Below are 23,386 nucleotides of genomic sequence, written 5' to 3' on the forward strand. Positions count from 1 at the left end.
ATATGACAAAAGGAAACGTAATTATTTTTAAGAGTCTGGAGGTATCCAGCGTGAAATTTGGATAATATTTGCCTTCTAGTGCTGAAATTAGAACTTAATAATATAATACATCAATGAACTTATTGTAGTTCTTAGCACAAGGTAAGAACCCTTTCAATGTGTGTGTGTGTGTGTGTGTGTGTGTGTGTATGTATATATGATACTGATATGAAATTTAAGTGCACTAGCTCACTTAATCCTTATTCATAACTATGAAGTAGGCATTTGAATTTTCCAAGTGAGTTAAGTATAGCTTATTATACTTAAGGAAATATCCACAGATTACATACCTAGTATATAACTGAGAAGTAATTTTATTTATATTATAAGATATTCTAACAATACAGATACAGATAAACTAAAAACTGAAAGGGCTTATGCAACCCTACCTTCTCAATCTCACTTCTCTACTTTGAGAAAACCAGCTTTAGCTGTCTGCTATGCATCCTTTCAAAACATATTTCTGAGAGATGAAAGAGAGAAATAGGGACGGTGGAAGGAAGGAAGATAGAGTGAGAGAGAGAGGAGGTGTGGAGAAAGAAATTAAATTATTCTCTTCTCTGTCTATTGAAAGAGCTCTTTCCATTACATTGAATCAAATGTAATGTTGCCATTTCTGGACTCTTGGAATAAGGAAAGATTGATACATGAAATCATTTTGAAAGTCTACGGCATTTTCAAAATGCAAGGTGATATCTTACTAACTAGCCTTTGCTTTATTAGAAACAGGGGAGTGAGTATGGGAAACAGGAGAAACTGGGAAGAGCATCCACATGTCCTGTCCCTATAAGGTGGAGGCACCCACCTTCAATCAAAAGGGCTCCTTAACACTTGCTTTCCTTGCTTGTAGCTCCACTGTCCTGGGCCATTAGCTCCACAGGTATCTTCTTCCCTCTAGTGGTCATAACAGCAGCTTCAGCTACTTCTCTGAAGAGTCCTGCCAGATATATGTCAGGGAACATAATCCACTAATAAAAATAAAAACAACATTTTAACTGTAGTTTTTTTTTTTTATTGTGACTAGCAATAAAACTCTTGCTCTTTCATCAGTGATCACTCAGGTTGTTCTGTGACCAACACACTGTGGGAAAAATCAAAGAAGGCATCCATGTGCTTACTGGCCGAAACTGAAATGGACACAGCACAGTGAACCACAGAGTACACATAGATACATAGATGATAGATGTCTGTCTTTATATTGCTTTATATCTATATATGAATGTATTTATAACTATCTGTATATTAAAAGATCAATTAGATGAATACATTCATTGCATTGTTGTTAAATGTAGCTTTTCACTTTACGTAATAGTCAAAACCTATCTAACACTGATACAATAGATTTGCAGATATCTTCCACAAAGAGTAAAAGGATTGAAGACTTCTCCAGATCAATGCATGGATAAAAACCATGGATCATATATCCCATAATATGATGAGCAACATTAGGAAAAGACTGTATCAATTTTTAGTCCAGACACAAGCACAGACTACATGAAGCATGTCCAGGTGGAGGCAGGAAAAATGAGAGAAATGATAGGAGCAAGAAAAGAGGGGCCATTTGATCAAGAAAAGTGGAAAAAGAAAGTAATTCTATATCTAATACAGATTAGGCATTTAATGAGTTTTGGTGAATAGATAAATACCAAATTTTTTCTTAAACATTTATCACATATTCACTATGATACATACTTATTGAAAATCAAGTAAATAGAGATTTTCAAACATATCGTAGAGAAGTATATTCTTACAAATTTAAAGTATTTGGCACCCCAGGCACATAAAACCCTAAGAGTATACAGAACACTTTTATATACACGTTATTCATAAACATAGCTGATGGATGTGGAAAGAAGTTTAACGTGTATTTTACATATAATTTCATGAACATAGCCTTACCAACCTCCTTCCCCTTTCTGTTAGAGTTACCTGCCGTCATGAGTCCCTTGATCTGATACCTTGAGTTATCCCCACACCCAAATCTTCAGCAGAAATATAAAGTCCCATTTAACGTGTGATAGATGAACTAAATATTCTAGCTCAGTATTCATTTAACAGCGTAGGAAGGAGAAAAAAATCCTCTGCCTCACTTACACCACAGACTCTGTTTCTATGGCTAAATTAGCTTAGGTACTACGTTGTATAGCCATTTAGAATGGTAGTCATTAAAAAGTCAGGAAGCAACAGATGCTGGAGAGGATGTGAAAAAGTAGGAATTATTTTACACTGCTGGTGGGAATGTAAAATAGTTCAACCATTATGGAAGACAGTGTGGTGATTCCTCAAGGATCTAGAACTAGAAATACCATTTGACCCAGTAATCCCATTATTGGGTATATACCCAAAGGATTATAAATAATTCTGCCATAAAGACACATGTACACGTATGTTTATTGTGCACTGCTCACAATAGCAAAGACTTGGAACAAACTCAAATGGCCATCAATGATAGAGTAGATAAAGAAAATGTGGCACATATACATTATGGAATACTATGCAGCCATAAAAAGAATGAATTCATGTCTTTTGAAGGGACATGGATGAAGCTGGAAACCATCGTTCTCAGCAAATTAACACAAAAACAGAAAACCAAATACCTCATACTCTCACTCATAAGTGGGAGTTGGTCGATGAGAACACATGGACACAGGGAGGGGAACATCACATACCAGGGCCTGTTGTAGGGTGAGGGGCAAGGGGAGGGATAGCATTAGGAGAAATACCTAATGCAGATGACAGGTTGATGGATGCAGCAATCCACCATGGCATATACCTATGTAACAAACCTGCACATTCTGTACATGTACCCTAGAACTTAAAGTAAAATAAAAAATAAAAATAAAATACACTTTAAAAAGTAAAAAAAAAAAATAAGTAAACAAATTGAATCTACAAAAATGAAAATATCAAGTTTAATTTCATATTCCAGACATATTAAAATGTTTTTATCCAGCATTTAGAGAGAACACAGGATAAAAGGAAACAAATCAACTCATGAAATAGACAAATAGCAAATTCATGATTTCAGACAGATTCTACTGTAGAGATTTTAAATGATGCTGTACCATTTGGAATGAAACCTCTAACCTCATGACCCTCAATCCACATGCTTTATGGATTTTTATATAACCCAAACTGGATCTTTTCTTTCCAAAGTCAATAACATTCCACCTTTCTAGTATCGCTCAATGAATAGATGTTAGATAGATAGATAGATAGATACATAGATACATAGATACATAGATGATAGATGTCTGTCTTTATATTGCTTTATATCTATATATGAATGCATTTATAACTACCTGTATATTAAAAGATCAATTAGATGAATACATTCATTGCATTATTGTTAAATGTAGCTTTTCACTTTACATAATAGTCAAAACCTATCTAACACTGATACAAGAGATATTAGGTATAAATCTGAGGTCTCCTTCAATTATTAAAAAAAAAAAAAAAAAAAGGCCCAGAAATCATGAAGCTCACAAAATTCTGGAAGCAAGTGTCAAGCCCTTCTGTGTCCAGAAAACAGATAAGTAATGCTTCCTTGAATTCGCTTGGTCTTGATGCTGTAAATAATGGGGTTCATGAAGGGAGGGAAGAGAAAGCGGACATAGCTCATAGTTATGTGGGCCACATGTGGTGCATGTTTCCCAAACCTGTGAAAGAAGGTCAGGCTGATTACAGTGATGTAAAATACCAGGACACAGCTACTATGAGAGACACAAGTGCTGAGAGTTTTAGTTTGTTCCCCTCTGGAGGCAATGCCTATAACTGTTTTAATGTTCATGATGTAATTATTCCTAATCCTGATTTATTTCCTATGATGCTCCACCTTATTGAACGTAATAATCCGGGTGTGTCATATTAGTCCCATTCTGAAATCACTTTTTCAGTTGGATCATGTGCCGAGGTCCACAACTCTACCCTGAACTCTTATTTCAATATACATGTCAAATTTAGTCTTTCAGATTTAAGATAGTGATAAAATATATATTCTATATAATATATATGACACTTGCAGCAAGTTACACTCTGTTAACTGGCACCTGTTTATAACTAGGGGAAAAAACTAAATATCCTCTCATATGTTCAGGTAAGATTTTGCCAAAATGTGATTTTAGATCATACAGCAATAAATGCATTCCAGAATTCATTTTTCAGAGCCTGTTAAATCTAGACTTGTAGCTAAGACGTGACAGCTTTTTTAATAACCGCATCATAAAGTCAATTCTCATTGCACTCACAGTAAACAAAACTTCTGAAAGATTTTAATGAGTGACATTTTCAGTGCTTAACATGGAGCTTAAGGCATAGTGGTTGCTCAGTAAGTACTAGTTAAGTAAATGAATGGTGTTCATGCAATGAAGACATTGGTTTTATAACCAAATTGTAGACCTTTACAACCTTTACATTTGTTTTTAATAAAATTACAAGTTCAAGCATGCCAAAAAATTCTATATCCTTTTCTTTATTGCTTAGTACTTTCATGCCTCCAATTTTTATATCAATCATAATACCGAGAAAAATCCATAACAACATCAAGAAGAAAGACTTTTTAAAGTTTTTTTCTTCCTTTCTTCCTTTTCTTTCTTTCTTTTCTCCCTTCCCTCCTCCCTTCCTCTCTCCCTCCCTCCCTTCTTTCTCTTTCTTTCTTCTTTCTTCTTTCTTTCTTTCCTTTCTTTCTCTAACTTTCCTCCCTCCCTCCCTTTTTCCTTCCTTCCTTCCTTCCTTCCTTCCTCCCTTTCTTTCTCTCTTTCCTTCCTTCCTTCTTCTCTTTCTTTCTCTCTTTCCTTCCTTCTGTCTTCTTTCTTTCCTCTTTTTTGAGACAATGTCTCACTCTGTCACCCAGGATGGGTACAGTGGTGAGATCATAGTTTACTGCAGCCTCAAACTTTTACACTCAAGCAATTTTTCCACCTCAGCCTTCCAAGTAGCTGTGACCGTATGAGAAGAGACACTTAAGTGTCTTTATCTTTCTTAGTATTTTGGCTGCAAGTGAGTCTCAAGGTAAAATGTCTTAAGCACTTATGGAACTTATATTCTCCCATCAATGAAAAGACTACTTTGAAAATGTTGTGTTGATGTCTAAATACACTAAATCTACCTTTTCCTGTGATCTATCTATACTACTAACTAGCTAGACCAATGCATCAAAAGAGACTCTTATTCTCAAAAAAGAACTATACCCCAACGATAGTATATCAGACATTAGATTTTATTTTTTCTTCTTTACATTGTATCAGTTATATTACCATATAGAAAGAGAAAGTCATAGCTGAAATCACTGTGTACCATGTCATATCTATGCAAGGCAATTATGCCTAGTAGTCCAGGGACAAGACTGAAAGGAGATATTTTAGTGTGTTGAAGATATGCAGAAAAGCTTGTTCTTTGGAGATTATGTTGAAAGAAGTTACAGTTAGTCAATCTAATGAGGTTATGGAAGATAACTAACCTAATGGTCCTGGTAATGACCTGATACCTGGGAAGTGTCTAAATATGTATAAAGGAGTTGATAATATAGACCACTTGCCCTTTGGGACCCTACTGAGTAAGAATTTGTGTCAACTAAACAAAATGATAGGAAATTGTATTTCCCCAAAGTCATTTTGGAAAAGTTCTCCTTTAGCATCAATGGTAGCACCTAGAGCTGAGCACTCAACTTCCAAGCCAAAGTCTGGGACAACTTCACCCATAAATCTACATTCCTCCAATCTGTTTCCTCCATCATGGAAACAACCCTGCATATTCAAAAGCAAGTGTCTGTCTCTTATACCTCTTCAGAGGGATTCAAATATTGTCATATTCACAATCCGCAACAGGCCCAGCTAACCGTTCAGTGATACTGGTCATCACTGAAGATAGATTGAATCTCCCTTTCTTCTCAGACATAAATTATGGGTTATTAAAAAAACTATAACTTGAAGTTTCATGGCAGAAAGATGGGATCTTTCTCACAAAGCATGAGAAAAACAAATGAGTTTTAATTGGAAGGGCCTTAGCCAGCTTAGCTAAAGTACCTTCTACCTAACATAAAGCTGTAAATGAGAAGCTTAGATATTTAATTTAGATATTGGAGTAGCATACAGTATAAAAATATCCCATGAGCACCAAAGAAGCCATACATTTTTCACAGTTTCTATTCTTCCAAAATAACTTGCAAAGACAGTCTTTCCTGTGCCATAAGAACCTGCACCCAGGTCAGCAAATCAAGATGGAAATGATCTGGACTGAAATTTTCTCCTAACACAGTAATAAACATTAGAAATTTACTGGGCACATTATGAGAAACCGAGGAAGTCTTTGGGGAATAACCAGATTTTAAGATTTTGTCCATACTCACCATCTATAGCTTTAACATTGTACTCAACAGCATATAAAATGTGTGAATAAATAATCTGGTTTATATTTTAATCAATATGAAAAAGTTTTAACAAGGACATAAAGAAAACTTGCTCCTACACCTATTTTTTAAGCATTCCATAGATTGCATCTCATTTCTCTCCTCATTTTTCTGTCTTCCCAATATTAAACTTTACTCAGTGAAGTCCAGAGCAAAGACTTGTTGCAAACAAATCACCAGTTCTGATCTTTCTTCCTGAACATGTACCTGTAAAATGTGGATGCCATATATATTTAGGTCTGGAAGGATTGTATTTTCTTATCTCTGTACTGCACTACCATAAAATTTCTATTTGAGTTAAACATTTATTTAAGCAATTATAACTGAAAACTGCCTTACTCCAGAAAGCTTGTCTCATTTTCTTCTTCCATGGAATATTTGAAGGATTATTCTTTGAAAAGCAGAATATTCAGAGTGGGAGGAGGTAGACAGGTATATTTAGGTAGAATCTGGGGTGTATTGAAGGAAAGCCATCAATAATTCACTAACTAGTATAAGAAATTATCCATTGTGAGGTATTTAAGACTTTTTATTAGAAAAGCATGAAATGCAATTTAAAGGTTCAAGGAGTCTCCCAACTCAGACTAGAGGAATATCTAAAAGTACATCTGCAAAGACTAATTGCAAAATAAGTCAGTATACATTTCTCCAATGAAGACATACAAATGGTCAATGAGCACATTAAAAGATGTTTAAGATTCTCAGTCAATAGAGAAAAGCAAATTAAAGCCACAGTGATACACTACTACACACCTTCTAAGATGGCTGTAATCAAAATAATGGAAAATAACAAGTGTTGGTGAGTTTATGGGGAAATCTGAACCCTCGCACATTGCTGGTGAGAATGTGAAATATGGCAACAGCTGTGGGAAACAGATTTTTCAAAAAGTTGAACATAAAAAATTGTCATATGATTCAGCAATTCACAGTTTCTATTCTTCCAAATATAAATTCCTAGGTATAAATCCAAAAGAATCGAAAACAAGGACTCAGATAGACACTTTTAAGTCAATGTTGATTTCAGCATTATTCACAGTAGGCAAGAAATAGAAAGAATACAAGTGTTTATCAGCATATGCATATATAAACAAAATGTTGTATATATAGGATAGAATATTATTAATCTATAAAAAGTAGGTCTGACACATGCTACAACATAGATAAACCTTCCAAACTATCCTAAGAGGCACAAGTCACACTCAAAAGGACAAACATTGTGTTATTTCACTTACACAAATTATCTAGAATAAGCAAATTCATAGAGACAAAAAGTAGATTAGAAGTTACCAGAGTGTAGGAGAAACATGGACTGGGGACTAACTGATAAATCAATACACAGTTTTTGTTTGGTGTAATACAAAATTTTAGAAATAGTGGTGGTGATTGCACAACATGGCAAGTGTAACGTGTGCCACTGAATTATACAATGTAAAAAAGCTATAGTGTCAAATTATATATAATACCACTATAAAAATAATACAATAAATGTATTACAATTCATTAAATTCATTGTGAAAGGTTTAAAAACAAGAGTTTGAGGTTGGAGATAATATCTAAGATAAAATATTGAAAGATTTATTCCACATGTGCAGGTGTCCACACACACATGCAAACACAATTATACATGTACATACTAGTATAAAATATCTTAAATCTTAAAGACCATTTATTTGATTTTAATAAATAGAATAGGATGGTTGATTCAATAATTTCACCTGAAAGAAAGAATCAAGCATAGATTATTTTCAATTTTATAGGAGCCTCCTCAAAGATCTATTGAAAAGTACGTTAAAATCATCTGAAGAGCAAACATACCCTTATAAACTCACTTCCTACTTTTTGTAAGCTGACAAGAAGCTTGTCTAGGTTTTTCCTTCTAAGATTTCGTTTGGGCAAAAGAATATTTAAAGAAGAATAAGGTAAAGAGATACTTTTTATAAAATCCAGACATACTGCAATAAATGTATCAAAAATTCAAAAGCTCTTATTGAAATACTCTGTAAGTGACTTATGACTATATCAAAAATATTAAATGCAAATCATGGCCCTAGAAAGTACTCTAACTCAGGGTAGAGGACATTTAAAAGAAAACCAACACTTACTTATTTAAAAGTAAATTTAAAATGTTAATTTCTTTTCATGGTATTTGCCATGAGAATCAAGAAAATTTTAATTAAGAATTTATTTTTAGAGAATGATGATCAAAAGTGTTTTAAACATGTGTGCACTAGCCTATGCAAACACATAAACATGTATGCACAAGTGTGCACACTGACACAAAAGTTTTTCAAAGAGATTATATGTTCTGTCTTTTTTTCAAATTTCACTGAGGTGGTTAATTTCAGGTGCATTGGAAAGAGGAATTTAAATATGGAGTTTTTCAGCTCCATGTAGTCTACTCAGTCTTCTGTCACCAGGCATCTCCTAGGCTATCCCCCAACCCTATGATAAAGTCCTTAAGCTCTTCTGAGTGAAACATTATCTTCCAATATATTCCTGCTCTTAGCTAAGAAAGAAGTCCAGGCTTTAATTTTTCATTCTATCTTCATTTTTGTGTCTGTATCTGATTCTCCAGACCCGAGTTTAACTACTAAACTTATGTTTCAATAAAAGGCGGATAATACCATGTTGTATTTGCTTGGTCTTGATGCTATAGATGATAGGATTCATTAAAGGAGGAAAGAGGAAGTAGACATAACTCATGATAATGTGGACAACCTCTGGCACATTCCTTCCAAATCTGTAGATGAATGTCAAACCCATCACTGCAACATAGAAAATAAGGACACAACTAATGTGGGAGATACAAGTATTGAGGGCTTTGGCTCTCTCTTCACTAGAGGCAATGCCTATAACCGTCTTAAGAATTAGAATATAGGAGAAGAGAATGATCAGAGAGTCTAGGAAAATTGTTAAAGAGATCAAAATTACAGGGTAAATTCTATTGAAAGTTATATCAGCACAAGCCAGTCTCATGATTTCTTGGTGAAGGCAGAAAGCATGTGTGACAACATGAGATTTGCAATATGAAAATGAAAAAAGACGCAAGATTACAGGCAGGATGGATACAAAACCCCTTAGAAACACTCCCACTCCTAATGCTATGACTCTAGTATTGGTGAGAATAGAAGCATATCTCAAAGGATTGCGGATGGCAATGAAACGATCATATGCCATTGTCAGGAGGGAACCTGATTCCACAACAGAAAGGGAGTGAATAAAGTAAGCCTGCAGGAAGCAGCCCACACTACTAATCTCCCTGTGATTCACCCATAGAACACCCATGACGGTAGGCATTGTGGTTAATGTCACCATGAGGTCTGTGACTGCCAGCATGGTGAGGAAGTAGTACATGGGCTCATGAAGACTGTGGTCATGCTTGATGAGGTACAGGAGCATGCCATTGCCCAGAATGATGCACACATAAATGACAAGGAAGGGGATGGAGATCCAGTGATGAGCTGCCTCCAGCCCTGGAAAGCCAGTCAGCAAAAAAGGGGCTGCAGTAATATTTGGCCACATCATGTGTCCACAGCTCAAGATCAATTTCTTGAAATCTTGAAACCAGGAGCCCCCAATGTTCCTGTGTGGGGATAGTTAATTGGTGTGATAAATTTGACTCTGCAACTATTTTCTTGAAGAAGAATAGTCATGTAGAGACTATGGTCTTTCCCTAATTAGAGAAAATACAGAGTTAATTGTACAATTTTTCTCAAATTAAAAGATTTTTCATTAATTTTAAGTATGTCATCCCCAACTATTTTGAGGGTACTTATAAATATTTGCAAAAACAGTGATAGCAAAAACAAATAAGATAAATAAACATAAATGGATAACAATCTGGCTTAGTTGTTTTCTTGCTGTGATTACTAACCTTTTGGAAATGATCGTTTTATTTTCATTTCATATTTCACAATTATGATAAAGACAATTTTTTCAGTTAATGCAATTTTTCTCAGTTTTTGAAATTGAATGTCAGTGTTTATGCAGTACAGCACGCATCACCATCACTTCCAATGGATTGCTTTGTCACTCCAACAGTTACTTGAACTTGGCCACCAGAGTTGTGGGTCACAGACTAGGCACATCTAACAAGCAGAGGACTTGTTAGACATGTATCCTCAGATCTGCCCCTTCCAACATTCTGAATCAAATTTGCTTTTTTCGGGATCCTCAGGTGATTCCAATGCAATACAATATCTGGGCATCACTGCTATAAGCATTTCATACCTAATCCATCTTTTGAGATAGAAACCTTTTCATTCTTTCATCTCATTGATTTTCTCCAAATACCTTCATAAAATTATATTTTTCTTATTGTTCCTTCACCATTTACTGGCTTTCTTTCTACCACTTGCTCTTTCCAACATTATTTCCCATAATCAAATACTTAGTTGGTTTTCTGTCTCTTCTTATCTCTCTCTGCTTTTCCATCAATTCTAAACTCCTGAGGTGCTGTTGCAGTTCTGTAACAGGTAAAATTCTAATGTTGCCACAGCTTAAGGATGCTGGCCATCACCACTGTTTCTGTTTTCTTGGTTGTCACAAACCAAGGCTGGGGAAAAAAAGAAAAGAAACTTATTACCTGCTCTGCTGCAGTCTTATGTAACCATAAATTCAGAATCCTAAAGGCAAGTCTTCAGGACTTAGCAGTTTTCTTCATAAAATGACCTCAGTATCAAAAAAATAAATAAATCAGAATCAGAAGAAATCACAAAGCATCTAACTACTGTATAAGGAACTGTTCTGATGCTACATGTGTAAAGAACATGTACCTGTAAAGAAAAAAATAAACAATCCCCTCAAAAAGGGGGCAAAGGATATGAACAGACATTTCTCAAAAGGAGACACATATGTAGCCAACAACATATGAAAACAAAAGCTCATCATCACTGGTCATTAGAGAAATGCAAATCAAAACCACAATGAGATACCATCTCACACCAGCTAGAATGGCGAGCATCAGAAAGTTAGAAGACAACAGATGCTGGAGAGGATGTGGAGAAATAGGAATGCAGCTGCTCTCTACTACCCTTTCACACATTGTTTCATCAAAAAAATGTTAAGAATAAAAACTATTTCACACATACTTTAAAACTAACACATGTATTAGAAAAGAAAGCCTTTCTCACTAGCTATTTTTTAAATAGGTGTGATAGGCATAATTTTAAAATCCACCTCTCTACCAGATTTCCTATCCTAATGTCTGGGACTGTGAATATGACACAATATCATGCTTGGGGTTATACAGACATAATTAAAGTTACTGATCTGTTGATTATGAGATAATTGAAAATGTAACTACTTGGGGAAAACTAATTTCATGAGCCCCTAAAAAGCAGAGTTTTCACTGAGTAGTAGTAGAATAGGAAACCAGAAATATTCAAAGTTTGAGAAAGGTTCATGGACAGTTGCTGGTTTGAAATATAAGAAGGTTACAAAAGAAGGAATGGAAGAATCCTCTAGGTACAAAGAGGGGGTCCCAGCTAACAGCTTGCAAAAAACAAAACAAACAAAAAAAACCCAGAGACCTCAGATTTCAGCAATAGGAAACTGAATTCTGATAACTGGGTGCAGTGGCTCACTCACACCTGTAATCCCAGCACTTTGGGAGGCTGAGGCAGGCAGATCACCTGAGGTCAGGAGTTCCAGACCAGCCCGATCAACATGGTGAAACCCTGTCCCTACAAAAAATACAAAAATTAGCCAGGCGTGGGGCAGGTGCCTGCAGTTCCAGCTAATTTGGGAAGCTGAGGCAGGAGATCACTTGAACCCAGGAGGCAGAAGTTGCAGGAAGCAAGAGATTGTGCCACTGCACCCCAGGCTAGGCAACAGAGTGAGACTCCATCTCAAAGAATAAAGAAAAGAAACAACTGACTATAATCTGAATGAGCATGGAAGTGAAGTCTTCCCCAGAGCCTTCAGATAAAAGCCCAGTCCTCCTGACATTTAGAATTTGACTTTATGAAACCCTAAGCAGAAAACCCAGTTAAGCCTATTAGAGTACAGACCTATAGAAGTGTAATATAATAAACTAATAATGTTTTAAGCAATTCAATTTGCAGTAATTTATGTATAACAGAAAATTAATGCAAAATATTACTATTATCCATATTGTATTAAGAATTTGTAGAGTTCTATAACAAACTAATGTTTACAGAGTTTACATAAATCATTGTACTAATTATCTAGTAACACAGAATTGTCACATGACAAAGCCCTATAGAGCATCGATGGCTTACAACATTAAACATTCATTTTTCACTCTCATGCATGGTTCAACTTATTTAGGTTGGGCTTGGCTGGGCAGCACTAATCATTTCTGCCCCATTTGCTCATGTACGTAGGCTGCAGCTATATGTCATATCCATCCTCTTGTTATCTTGTGTCTTTCTTCCTGTATCAATTATACTTTTGTTGTGTCTATTTCTATATTGTCTCTCACTTTGCCCTCTCTAACTAAACCCCAATGTCTCTTTTGCATCAACCAGACTTTAGCATAAAACTTAGCACAAAATTTTTACTGTTTACATTCTTTTACTAGTCTCTCAAACCTAGTGGCTCTAACTAACTCATTGTAGTAAAAAACACGTTTCTACTCCCACTCCAACACTAACGTTGCTTACCATGCTGACTGTTATATTAATACATCAATGGCCCTGGAAGCCATGACAGAGTGTGACATATTGATTGTAAGGTTATTTATAAAATTTTATTTATTTTGTGATTAATGTATTGATCACTAGCTGGTATGCTAATTGTTAAATTGACTTACATAAGAACAGGGATTTCAAAATAATACTAACATCCTCATTGGCTGATGTATAAGCTGAAAATGTGGGAGCTACAAAGCAGAGAAAGAAGAAGGCAGAAAGGGACCATAGATGGATGTAATATAAAGAAAAATGAGCCTAGAGAACTGCTTCAAGAGGAGGAGGAGATGTAATATAGAGACAGGTGTCATGATGAGCCCACCCTGCACATTCACCCCCAAAGTCAGTCTCTTTTCTCTCCTGCCTCTTCCAAAGAAAATTTCTATTGAAGGAAAAATGTTCTTAATAGCCCTGAGCTAACAAGAATGTCTAGATAGCAGTTCAGAACTCTTAATTATTCATGTAAGCACCCAACACATAAAATGACTGTTTTTCTTCCAGAGTTGGCATTTTCTGGGAAACTGAACTTTTATGTTGGAGATTGTTATACCTAGCAGACTCCATAGATACAGATACCTTCCCTCTTTTCTCTATTTACCCTCTTGCAACAACTATGTAGTGGAAGAGAAGTCCAAGAAAATTGGTCATCTTTATTTTCCTCTCGAATACCTCCATTTCATTCTCCCATAGTCATTAGAGCCTTACCTGGAAGTATCAGAAATTAAGGGGAGATGTAATTTCTGGGTCCTGGTGTAGAAATTGGTTCAAATGATATCTTCGAGGACTGCTAACAGGATTAATTTGTGAGGTTATTTATATTCAAAATTGTTCCCCAGTATCTCTCTTGATGCTGGATAATTAGACTACTGGGATATATTTTTTTTCCAGTCTCCTTTGGAGAAGGACGTGGGTACAGAACTGTGTTCTAAAGCCCCATGTTTTCTTTTCAGAAAGAAAACAGAATTGTAGTTTCATCCAGAAGTCTGGAGTCATGCTATCAAACCACCTTTGCCTTGTGTGATTCCCCACCTCAAAAAAAAGACACCGTGAAACCTACTTTTGTTATTCCTTAACCCTGTAGCCAACAAACTCACTCAACTTAAATGAAGCTTCACAAATCCCTCACACTTAACCTTTACTTGGTTTCAAATAAGATTGTTTGTTATCTGGTACTTGGCATATGCATTCTTGAGTGATATTTTCTCATAAATGAATACTGCCGATAAATTCTTTCAGATAATAAGCTTGTTTTCTGTCTCTTGGTAAGTCTTGCCCAAGGATCAGAGTTATTGCTTCTGGAGCAACATAAATCAAGTTAAAACAATCTTATTTACTTTAAGTGTCCTGTAGTAATGTTGAAAAGGGCACATGGTGGAGGTATTCTTTACATACCTGGCTTTCTCTGATAATTTGTACTTGAATACAATAATACTCATAGTCTGGCAGAGTGATAAGGTTCTGAGAATTTCTATTGTCTTATCAGTCTTGTATTTTAAATTTATCCTGGAACTTAGCCCAACTGTGAGATTTCAAAATGAGTATGGGTGCAATGTGGTGAACCATGCGGGTCACATTTTGGCACTTGACATTTTATATCAGTTAAGTTTCTCCTGAACTGCATTCTGCTCATAGGTCTTTCTAAATGTAAGTAGAATAGAAGTAGGAAATCATGACTAAGAGTCAGTCGCTGGGAATGGCTTAAGTCTGAAAGCTTGTGTGTCCTCTTTGTACTAAGTGAAAATTTAGGACTGGATTGATTTAGAGGATCTATGATTTGAAGTTAAAATGAGGTGGAGATAGTAAGACCCTGAGATAATTGATTTAATTTCAGGCTGCCTTCCTGTTTCATTAGTAGGCATATTGACCCTCTCACTGGCAGTACATTATCTTCTGCCCCATGAATATGACTCTATTCCTGGAAATATCACTTATCTTAGAATAGATATAAAAGTAAGTTCCTGCAGACCGCCCCAGGGTTGGGATAGTCTCCCACATGAAGTGACCCTGTTGGTGGAGGATAAGCCTCCAGAGAATGGGAACAGCTATTATCAGCCAAAATTCAAAGTCACTAGGCTTAGGGCAATGGGAGGAAGTAGGCAGGGCATCCAAAGTGTCCTCTATTTCCTTAAATAGCCATTTATGTCTCTCTCATTCTTGATGCTCTAAGACCTTGTTCATTCTTTGCATATTTTCTGCTGTATTGCCTGTGAAGTGGAGAATCATATCACAGCAGCATAATCTGAGATTGGGCAGAACCTCCCATCTCCTGTAATAAAAGCCTTCTTTGGTGCAGTGTTTCCTGACATAATATTGTATCTTTTTTACGTATAAATTATATAACTCAATATTTATTAGAATATCTGTTCTGAAAATACTTAGGTAGTCACATTATTAGAAATTATTTAACTTTTTTTTTAGTATGAGCATTGTATGTATATTTATTTATTTATTTATTTATTTGTTTATTTTAATTGCATTTTAGGTTTTGGGGTACATGTGAAGGACATGCAAGATTGTTGCATAGGTACACACATGGCAGTGTGGTTTGCTGCCTTCCTTCCCCTCACCTGTATTTGTCATTTCTCCCCATGCTTTTAAAATGAAAATATGTTTCTGGTCTTCCATTCCTTGGCTCTTGGCCTGAGCTCTGGTGTCACAGCCTGCATCTAACTGCAGCCCTATTTTACATATGGCATATAGGAAGGTAACAGTCAGGTATTATAAGCTTATATCACTAACGATTCAGGAAGGACTCTATCCTAGGAGTTTTGCTGTTTTTTTTTTTTGTTTGTTTTTTTTTTTTTTTTTTTTTTGAGACAGAGTTTCGCTCTTGTTACCCAGGCTGGAGTGCAATGGTGCGATCTCGGCTCACCGCAACCTCCGCCTCCTGGGCTCAGGCAATTCTCCTGTCTCAGCCTCCTGAGTAGCTGGGATTACAGTCACGCGCCACCACGCCCAGCTAGTTTTTTGTATTTTTAGTAGAGACGGGGTTTCACCATGTTGACCAGGATGATCTCACGATCTCTCGACCTCGTGATCCACCCGCCTCGGCCTCCCAAAGTGCTGGGATTACAGGCTTGAGCCACCGCGCCCGGCGAGTTTTGCTGTTTGTTGAGTGAGTCCGTGCTGACAATACCAACTTCTTTTATTTTTTCTTTGTAGGTTGATTCTATTATCTGTCAGCCTTCTGGATTCTACAATAATCTCTGAGGATCCCATCCTTTAAATTATCCTCTACAGGCTCTCATGGTTAATTTTATTTGCCAATTTGACTGGGCCATGGGGTGCCCAAATAATTGTCAAACATTATTCTAGGTGTTTTTGTGAGGGTGTTTTTAGATGAGATTTACATTTAAATTGATAGGCCAAGGAAAGCAGACTGTCCTTCCTACTGCAGGTGGCTTCACCCAATCAGCTGAAAACCTGAATAGAACAAAAAGCCTGACCCTAGCCCAAATCAGAGATAATTCTTCCTGATTTATGGCCTTCAAACTGGAATATAGACCTTTTTTTCTGCCTTTAGATTGAACTGAAATAGCAAAACTTCCTGGGTCTGAAGCCTGATGACTTTTGGGTGGCAAGCATGGCCTTCAGACTTGGAATAGGACTAAACTACAAGACTCTCTTGGGTTTTCAACTTGACTCCTTCTGCATATCTTGGAACTTTCCTTCCTGCATGATCATATCTGTTAATTTCTTATATTAGGTTGATATCAGAGTAATTGCAGTTTTGTCTTTTTTTTTAATGCAGTGAATCACATTTATTAATTTCCATATTTTTATGTACATTCTTTTAATTTTTTTTTCAGTTCTGAGGTACATGTGCAGGACGTGCAGGTTTATTACACAGGTAAACCTATGTGAAGGTGGTTTGCTGCACTTATCAACCCATTACCAAGGTGTTAAGTCCAGCATGCATTAGCCATTTTTTCTAATGCTTTCCCTTACCCCACCTCAACCCTTGACTGGCGCCAGTGTGTGTTGTTCCTCTTACCATTTCCATATGTTCTCATTCTCATTGCTCAGCTCCCACTTCTAAGTGAGAACATGTTGTTTGGTTTTCTGTTCCTGCATTAGTTTGCTGAGGATAATGACTTTCAGCTCCATCCATGTCCCTGCAAAGGACATAATCTTGTTCCTTTTTATGGCTGAATAGAATTTCATGGTTAACATGTACCATGTTTTTTTCTATCCAGTCTATCACTGATGGGCATTTGTGTTGATTCCATGTCTTTGCTATTGTGAATAGTGCTGCAATGAACATACAGGTGCATGCTTCTAAGTAATGGAATGATTTATATTCCTTTAGGTATATACCCAGTAATGGGATTGTGGGATGAAATGATATTTCTGGTTCTAAATCTTTGAGGAATTGCCACACTATCTTCCACAATGCTTGAACTAGTTTACACTCCTCTCACCAACAGTGTAAAAGTGTTCCTATTTCTCTGCAACCTAGCTAGCATTTGTTGTTTCTTGACTTTTTAATAACCACTATTCTGACTGGCATAAAATGGTATCTCATAGAGGTTTTGATTTGCATTTCTGTAATGATCAGTGATGCTGAGACTTTTTTCATATGTTTTTTGACCACATGAATGTCTTCTTTTGAGAAGTATCTGTTCATGTCCTTTGCCTACTTTTGTGTGTGTTTTTTGTGAATTTGTTTAAGTTCCTCATACATTCTAGATATTAGACCTTTGTCAGGTGGACAGATTGCAGAAATTTCCTCCCACTCTGTAGGTTGCCTGTTTCCTCTAATGATAGTTTATTTTGTTGTTTAGAAGTGCCTTATCTTTATTTATTTATTTATTTATTTGTTTGTTTATTTATCTATATTTTGAGATGGAGTCTTCATCCATGTGCGAGTGCTAATTTACTCTAAATGCTTATTATAGTTTGAAGTCACTTGACTGATGGAAAACATTGTCATTAACAATTCTCAGCATTGCATTTTAGTACTTTAACCACAATAAAAGGACTACTATTTTTTTTACAATGTCATATTGAAAAATTCTTTTTAAAAAGTTCTGTGGTTAGGAGTTTGGAGATACAATGGAAAATATCAGTTTTCATAGGGAACAATATTTTTGGAATAGAAGAAGAAGAAATTTTCAGAAAAAGGAAGTAGGTACTACTTCTATAAGCATGGTGGAATACAAGGCACAAAGTAGAAGCAACTTAAGATAGACTATTTTAGTGGAGTACCAGTCACACTGGCCTTATAGTTAGAAGATATAAATTTGAATCACAACTGTACCACTTATAAATTTTATGCCCTTGAAGGGGATGTTTAATTTTTTATATTAAATTCACCCCCACAAGAAAATAGTGATAATATCTACCTCACAATATTCTTATTAATAAAATAAGTTGTGGATGTGTAGAGCAGAAGTTGAAGGACACATGATTGCTTTCCTGAATGACTGAAAGCAGGACAAAAACCTAGCATCACATACAGGCACTCAGACTCACAGTTGAGCATTCAGACTGTGTTGCTCAGATGACGTGGAGTGACAAGGATGAAAAAAATGATAAAGCCCATAGTTTTTTTCTACATGCTCAGTTCTTTCACAATTACATTTCTTAATGAAACAAAATATGAATAAGGATTGCAGTGTTTTTTTTTTTTAAGTTGAGCTCTCTTTGAGCAAAGCCTGAGGTAGAGATTCAGATGTGTGTAATTTATTAATGAATGCTTTCAGAAGACAGGGAGCAAGGAAAAGTAGCATAGCCAAAGAAAGGAGGTAAGTACGTGCACAGTCACAGCTGGAGCTTAGCTTCAGAAGCAAGATGGTCAATATTTGCCTGTGGCCTGCATCCTGGGGAGCATGGGCCATTTTCTTCATGAGACGTTTCCTACTGAGTTGAGAACAACACCCTGCAGAATGCAGAAACCATGAACAACAAGCAGCTAACATTCCATATCACTCAAACCAACTAATAATTTTATGTTCTTATTGCTGTTCCTATCTGCTAACTCTATACCATGAAATAAACCTGTTAGTTACGTTATAGATACACCAATAGATACCTAAGATGTTCTTATCACAATAACTTAGTGGAAATCTTAGAGAAATATTCAATATACAGGAATTCAACAAAAATTTTTGCAAACTACATTTAGCTAAAGATTTGGGCTTAAAAAAGATGCCTTAGGGAAATTTGAAACTCTATTTTAACACCTATTTTACCAAGACATATGAGCATGCATGCTAGATATGAGACTTCTTTGCTCTCTCCCAAATATGGTTTTTACATTCTGAGTGTGACTGTGATGGTCAGAGATCAGGTTCCAGCTCTATGGGTAGTAAAACGGTGAAGAATACCATTCCGAATCTGCTTGGTCTTGACACTATATATTATAGGATTCATTAGCGGAGGGAACAGAAAATAGACATAGCTCATAGTGAGGTGAACAATATGTGGAACCAGCTTTCCAAAACGATGAATCAGAGACAATCCAATCACTGTGACATAGAAAACCAGGACACAGCAGATATGGGAGACACAAGTATTGAAGGCCTTGGCCTTCTCCTCTCTGGAGGCAATGCTCAGGACAGTCTTGAGTATCCACACATAAGAGATGAGGATAATCAGAGAATCTAGCACTAATATAAAGACTACAAGCACAACTGGGTATAGTCGGTTGAAGGTGGTATCAGCACAGGCCAGTTTAATGACATCCTGGTGAAGGCAGAATGCATGTGAAAGGAGATGGGAGTGACAATAGGGAAAAAAATAGAGGGGCATGATTGGGGGAACAACAGGTACAAATCCTCTCATCAGAACTCCCAGTCCAATCTTCATTATTCGAGTGTTAGTAAGTATACAGTTATATCTAAGAGGGTTGCAGATGGCAATAAAACGATCATAGGCCATGACAAGCAGAACACCAGACTCCACAAAGGAAAGTGAGTGTATAAAGTAGGCCTGGGAAAAGCAGGCTGCACTTCCAATCTCCCTATGATCCAGCCAGAGGACTCCCAGCACTGTGGGCATTGTGGTCAGGGTCATCCCCAGGTCTGTGGCAGCCAGCATGGCGAGAAAGAAGTACATGGGTTCATGAAGCCTGTGGTCTTCCTTAATGAGAAGGAGGAGGGTGCCATTGCCAAAAAGGACAGAGATATAGATGAAAAAGAAAAATATGGAAATCCAGCGATGAGTTGCCTCCAAGCCTGGAAAACCAGTCAACAGGAAGGAATGGGAGCTGCTGTTGGACCACATCCTGAGTTTATATATAAGAAATTTCTTTCTCTTTCTGTTGTTATCACAATGTGCAGTTCTAACTTCAAGGTAGCACTTTGAATATATCATTCTCAGAATTTTTTCCTGAAGACAAAAATGACATCAATATAAGTGATTGTTTCTCAAAATACATTCTTAGGGTTACTCGTAGTGTTTAACTGCACATTCCAGGTGCTATCTCCTACCTACTTAATCAAATTCTTGGAGTTTCAACTGTTTCTATGCATTTAAGCATCCTCTCCAGAAAATTTTTTATGTAAACTTCAACGTCTAAACTGTTTCCCTTAACTATGCAGATTTTAAAGAATATGTATTCTATGGGGTGTTCAAGTGGATTTCAAGGAACCCAATACTAACTTTTTTCTAGTCTACTACTTAACCTGTAATTGCTTTCACAGTAGTGATCCCTAATCCACATTTTCCTGTATATGAAGACTTACCTGAATTATCAGCTGAAGTCTTCACAGCCATTTCTGCTACAGCAAATGAAAGAATGGTAAAGAGGGAAAAGTGTGGGAAGAGAAACTCTTCCACTACCACTGTAGCTGAGGAGCAGACAGATTGAGAAAGAGACACGTGACCTCCAATTTCATGGACTAGTGATGGGGAACAGACATTCATGATTAGTGTGAATTACCCTCTTGTTGGAGCCTGCAGTACTACTCACTCCTTGTGACAGGGCTCAGTCTAATAGTTAGTTAGATAGTCATAGACTTTTTGGCTGCAATAACTAATTAGGTCAGCCAAAGACATCACTGAAAATAGTATATCTCTTTCAGTTTAAACATCTTACTTTTTTTTTTATTTACAAGTATTGTATTTTTCTTTTTTAATTATCTTTCTGTAGAGCCACTGAAGTAACTCCCTAGAATCTGATCTCTTTCATTTCAAGCTCTCCATTTGTATTTACACAACCATCTTCCTGGTTTCCTTCCCTTTATCCTCAGCCATAGGCTTCTGAATCTGTTCTCCCCAATACTGAGTGAGAGCTATTTCACTGCCTAAACAGGGTGCTGTCTTTTACTGAAGAGAGTAGTCCTTTGGAAAGGTTTTACTATCCCTTCTGACACTAGACTAGGGGCTTCTTGAATATTGACATGGTGTTTATTTGCTTTGCTCAACACTTAGCAATGTGTCTGATATGTGGCTAATATACATTCCTTAATTCACCTAATATGTTTGAATACCCATCATGTAACAGCCATGGCATTTAAAGCTCTCTGGAATTAAATGGCGATAAGACAAAATCCCTAATCTTAGAAACCATAACTAAAGTTGAAAAATAAATAAGACAATTTTAAATAAATATAAGTACAAGTTTAACATAAAACAGTACCACTTAATGAAGATTAATTCGATCATTGTATACAGGTTAAGATATCAGTTTGAGGGGCTTAGAACTCCACCTATGAAGAGGTTCCATTTTAGCTGAGACCTGAATAACAACAACAAAAAAAACCTGACCATATACACCATATACAGACCTAGGGGAAGACTATTCCAGAGGGAAAATCAGCATGAATAGAGTTTGGTAAGGAAACAGGAGAGGGACAACAATAGATAATGTCAAAGAAGCAGGTAGTAATCAGGTGTCACAGGGCCTTATGGACCACAATGAAATTTTTTCTTTTGTTTTGTTTGTACTGTAAATGTAGTAAAGACAACATTTGAAAAATCACAATGGAAAATAGTGATGTGATATATTCCGATTTGTATTTTTAAATTACTCACTTAGACTGCTATGTGAAGAATACTAAGCAAGAGATAGGAGATGAGTTAGAGAGCTACTTTAAAAATCCATATGAAGAATGATGGTGACCTTGACTAGGAAGAAACAGGAGAAATGAAACAAAAGAGAAAAAATAGAACACTTTAACAAACACAGACACATTTTTGAGATAGTGTCAAGATTTGCTGATATATTAAAAATGGAAGTGGGGAAGAATGAAATGAGGTTTCACCTAGATTTCTACTAGAGCAAATGAAAGAAAGGTAAAGCCATTTACCCAAAAAGGAAGTCTGCGGAGGATCCATATCTACTTGTGAGGAAATCAAGAGTTATTAGTAAATATAGTTGAATTAGAGCAAATTCATGCCTTGCTGTTTTTTCTTGTCACATACCAGAGCAGTTTCTTCAAGTTGTTTTTATCCTAAATTAAAAAGATGGTCTTATGCAAATGTACCCCTTCAGAGTTTCTTTGTCAGCATAAGTCACTACCCTAAAAATGCCACCAAAGAAAATGATCCTCTTACCTTTCACCCATACAGATAAGATCTAACTGTAATTGTTTCAGTGAAGAGGTGCCAGACAACTGGGCATGAGGCAACAATTCAGCACCTTTGGCTTGATGTTAAGGAATAAAAAATTGAAGGAATCATTTTTCAGCATCTATATTCTGTCCTAAGACTGAGAGACATAAACCAGAATTCGGCACCTACTGAAACATATAATGAGTTGTGTATGTTCTCCAGTTACTAGATGCAAAGATAATCCAGTTTAGCTCCTCCTCTTCTGTGTTCCACATACAACTTCTTTTCTCTGTAAACACCCTTACTTCTCTGACCTTTCAGCAATAATATCCTTTAACCCAATCTCTAACTGTATCTCAACTTTGTGAAAAATTCCTTGCTATAAAAGAATATGCAGTGCAAGTGATGAATCAGTACAGGGAAAGCTAACCAAAGTGTAAGGGAATGATTGCATTTTGCCAACAACCTGCAACCTAAAGTTTCCCCTTCTCCATTCCCAGGAATTCCATGCAGACATACCTTGTAATGCAGCTAGAATAGTGATCTATAGAATCACTCTACTTTGTTTTGTGGAAAATTCACGTCTTCAGCTAGTCACTGCTCTTGGTTTCTGAGAAGAAAGACAATGAGGGAAGAGACAAAAGCTGAGGAAAAAATATAGGGAAGGAAAGAGATTACAAAGACCGAGGATAGAATCAAGAGGAAGATGCTAAACTGAACACCTAGAAAATCTTCTGCCATTTACAGCCATAATTTTTCTCTGGTTTGTTTGAAAAGTAAAACCTAGTAG

At 36.3% G+C, this 23,386-nt stretch overlaps 2 protein-coding genes across 2 annotated transcripts; both read right to left on the bottom strand.

The window, feature by feature from the left end:
* Positions 1-9,028: 9,028 nt before the first annotated feature.
* LOC101035531 (olfactory receptor 51B2) lies at positions 9,029-9,967 on the bottom strand. Its single transcript, XM_003923367.4, has one exon. It carries the CDS (start codon positions 9,965-9,967, stop codon positions 9,029-9,031), a length of 939 nt encoding a protein of 312 aa, XP_003923416.2.
* A 9,419-nt stretch (positions 9,968-19,386) lies between these two features.
* On the bottom strand, positions 19,387-20,325 carry LOC101035218 (olfactory receptor 51B5). The gene has a single exon (XM_003923366.4). The coding sequence runs from the start codon at positions 20,323-20,325 to the stop codon at positions 19,387-19,389; it is 939 nt and encodes a 312-aa protein (XP_003923415.2).
* Between the last annotated feature and the right edge of the window lie 3,061 nt (positions 20,326-23,386).

This window comes from Saimiri boliviensis, chromosome 6 (assembly GCF_048565385.1).
Source record: "Saimiri boliviensis isolate mSaiBol1 chromosome 6, mSaiBol1.pri, whole genome shotgun sequence".
Taxonomy (NCBI): domain Eukaryota; kingdom Metazoa; phylum Chordata; class Mammalia; order Primates; family Cebidae; genus Saimiri; species Saimiri boliviensis.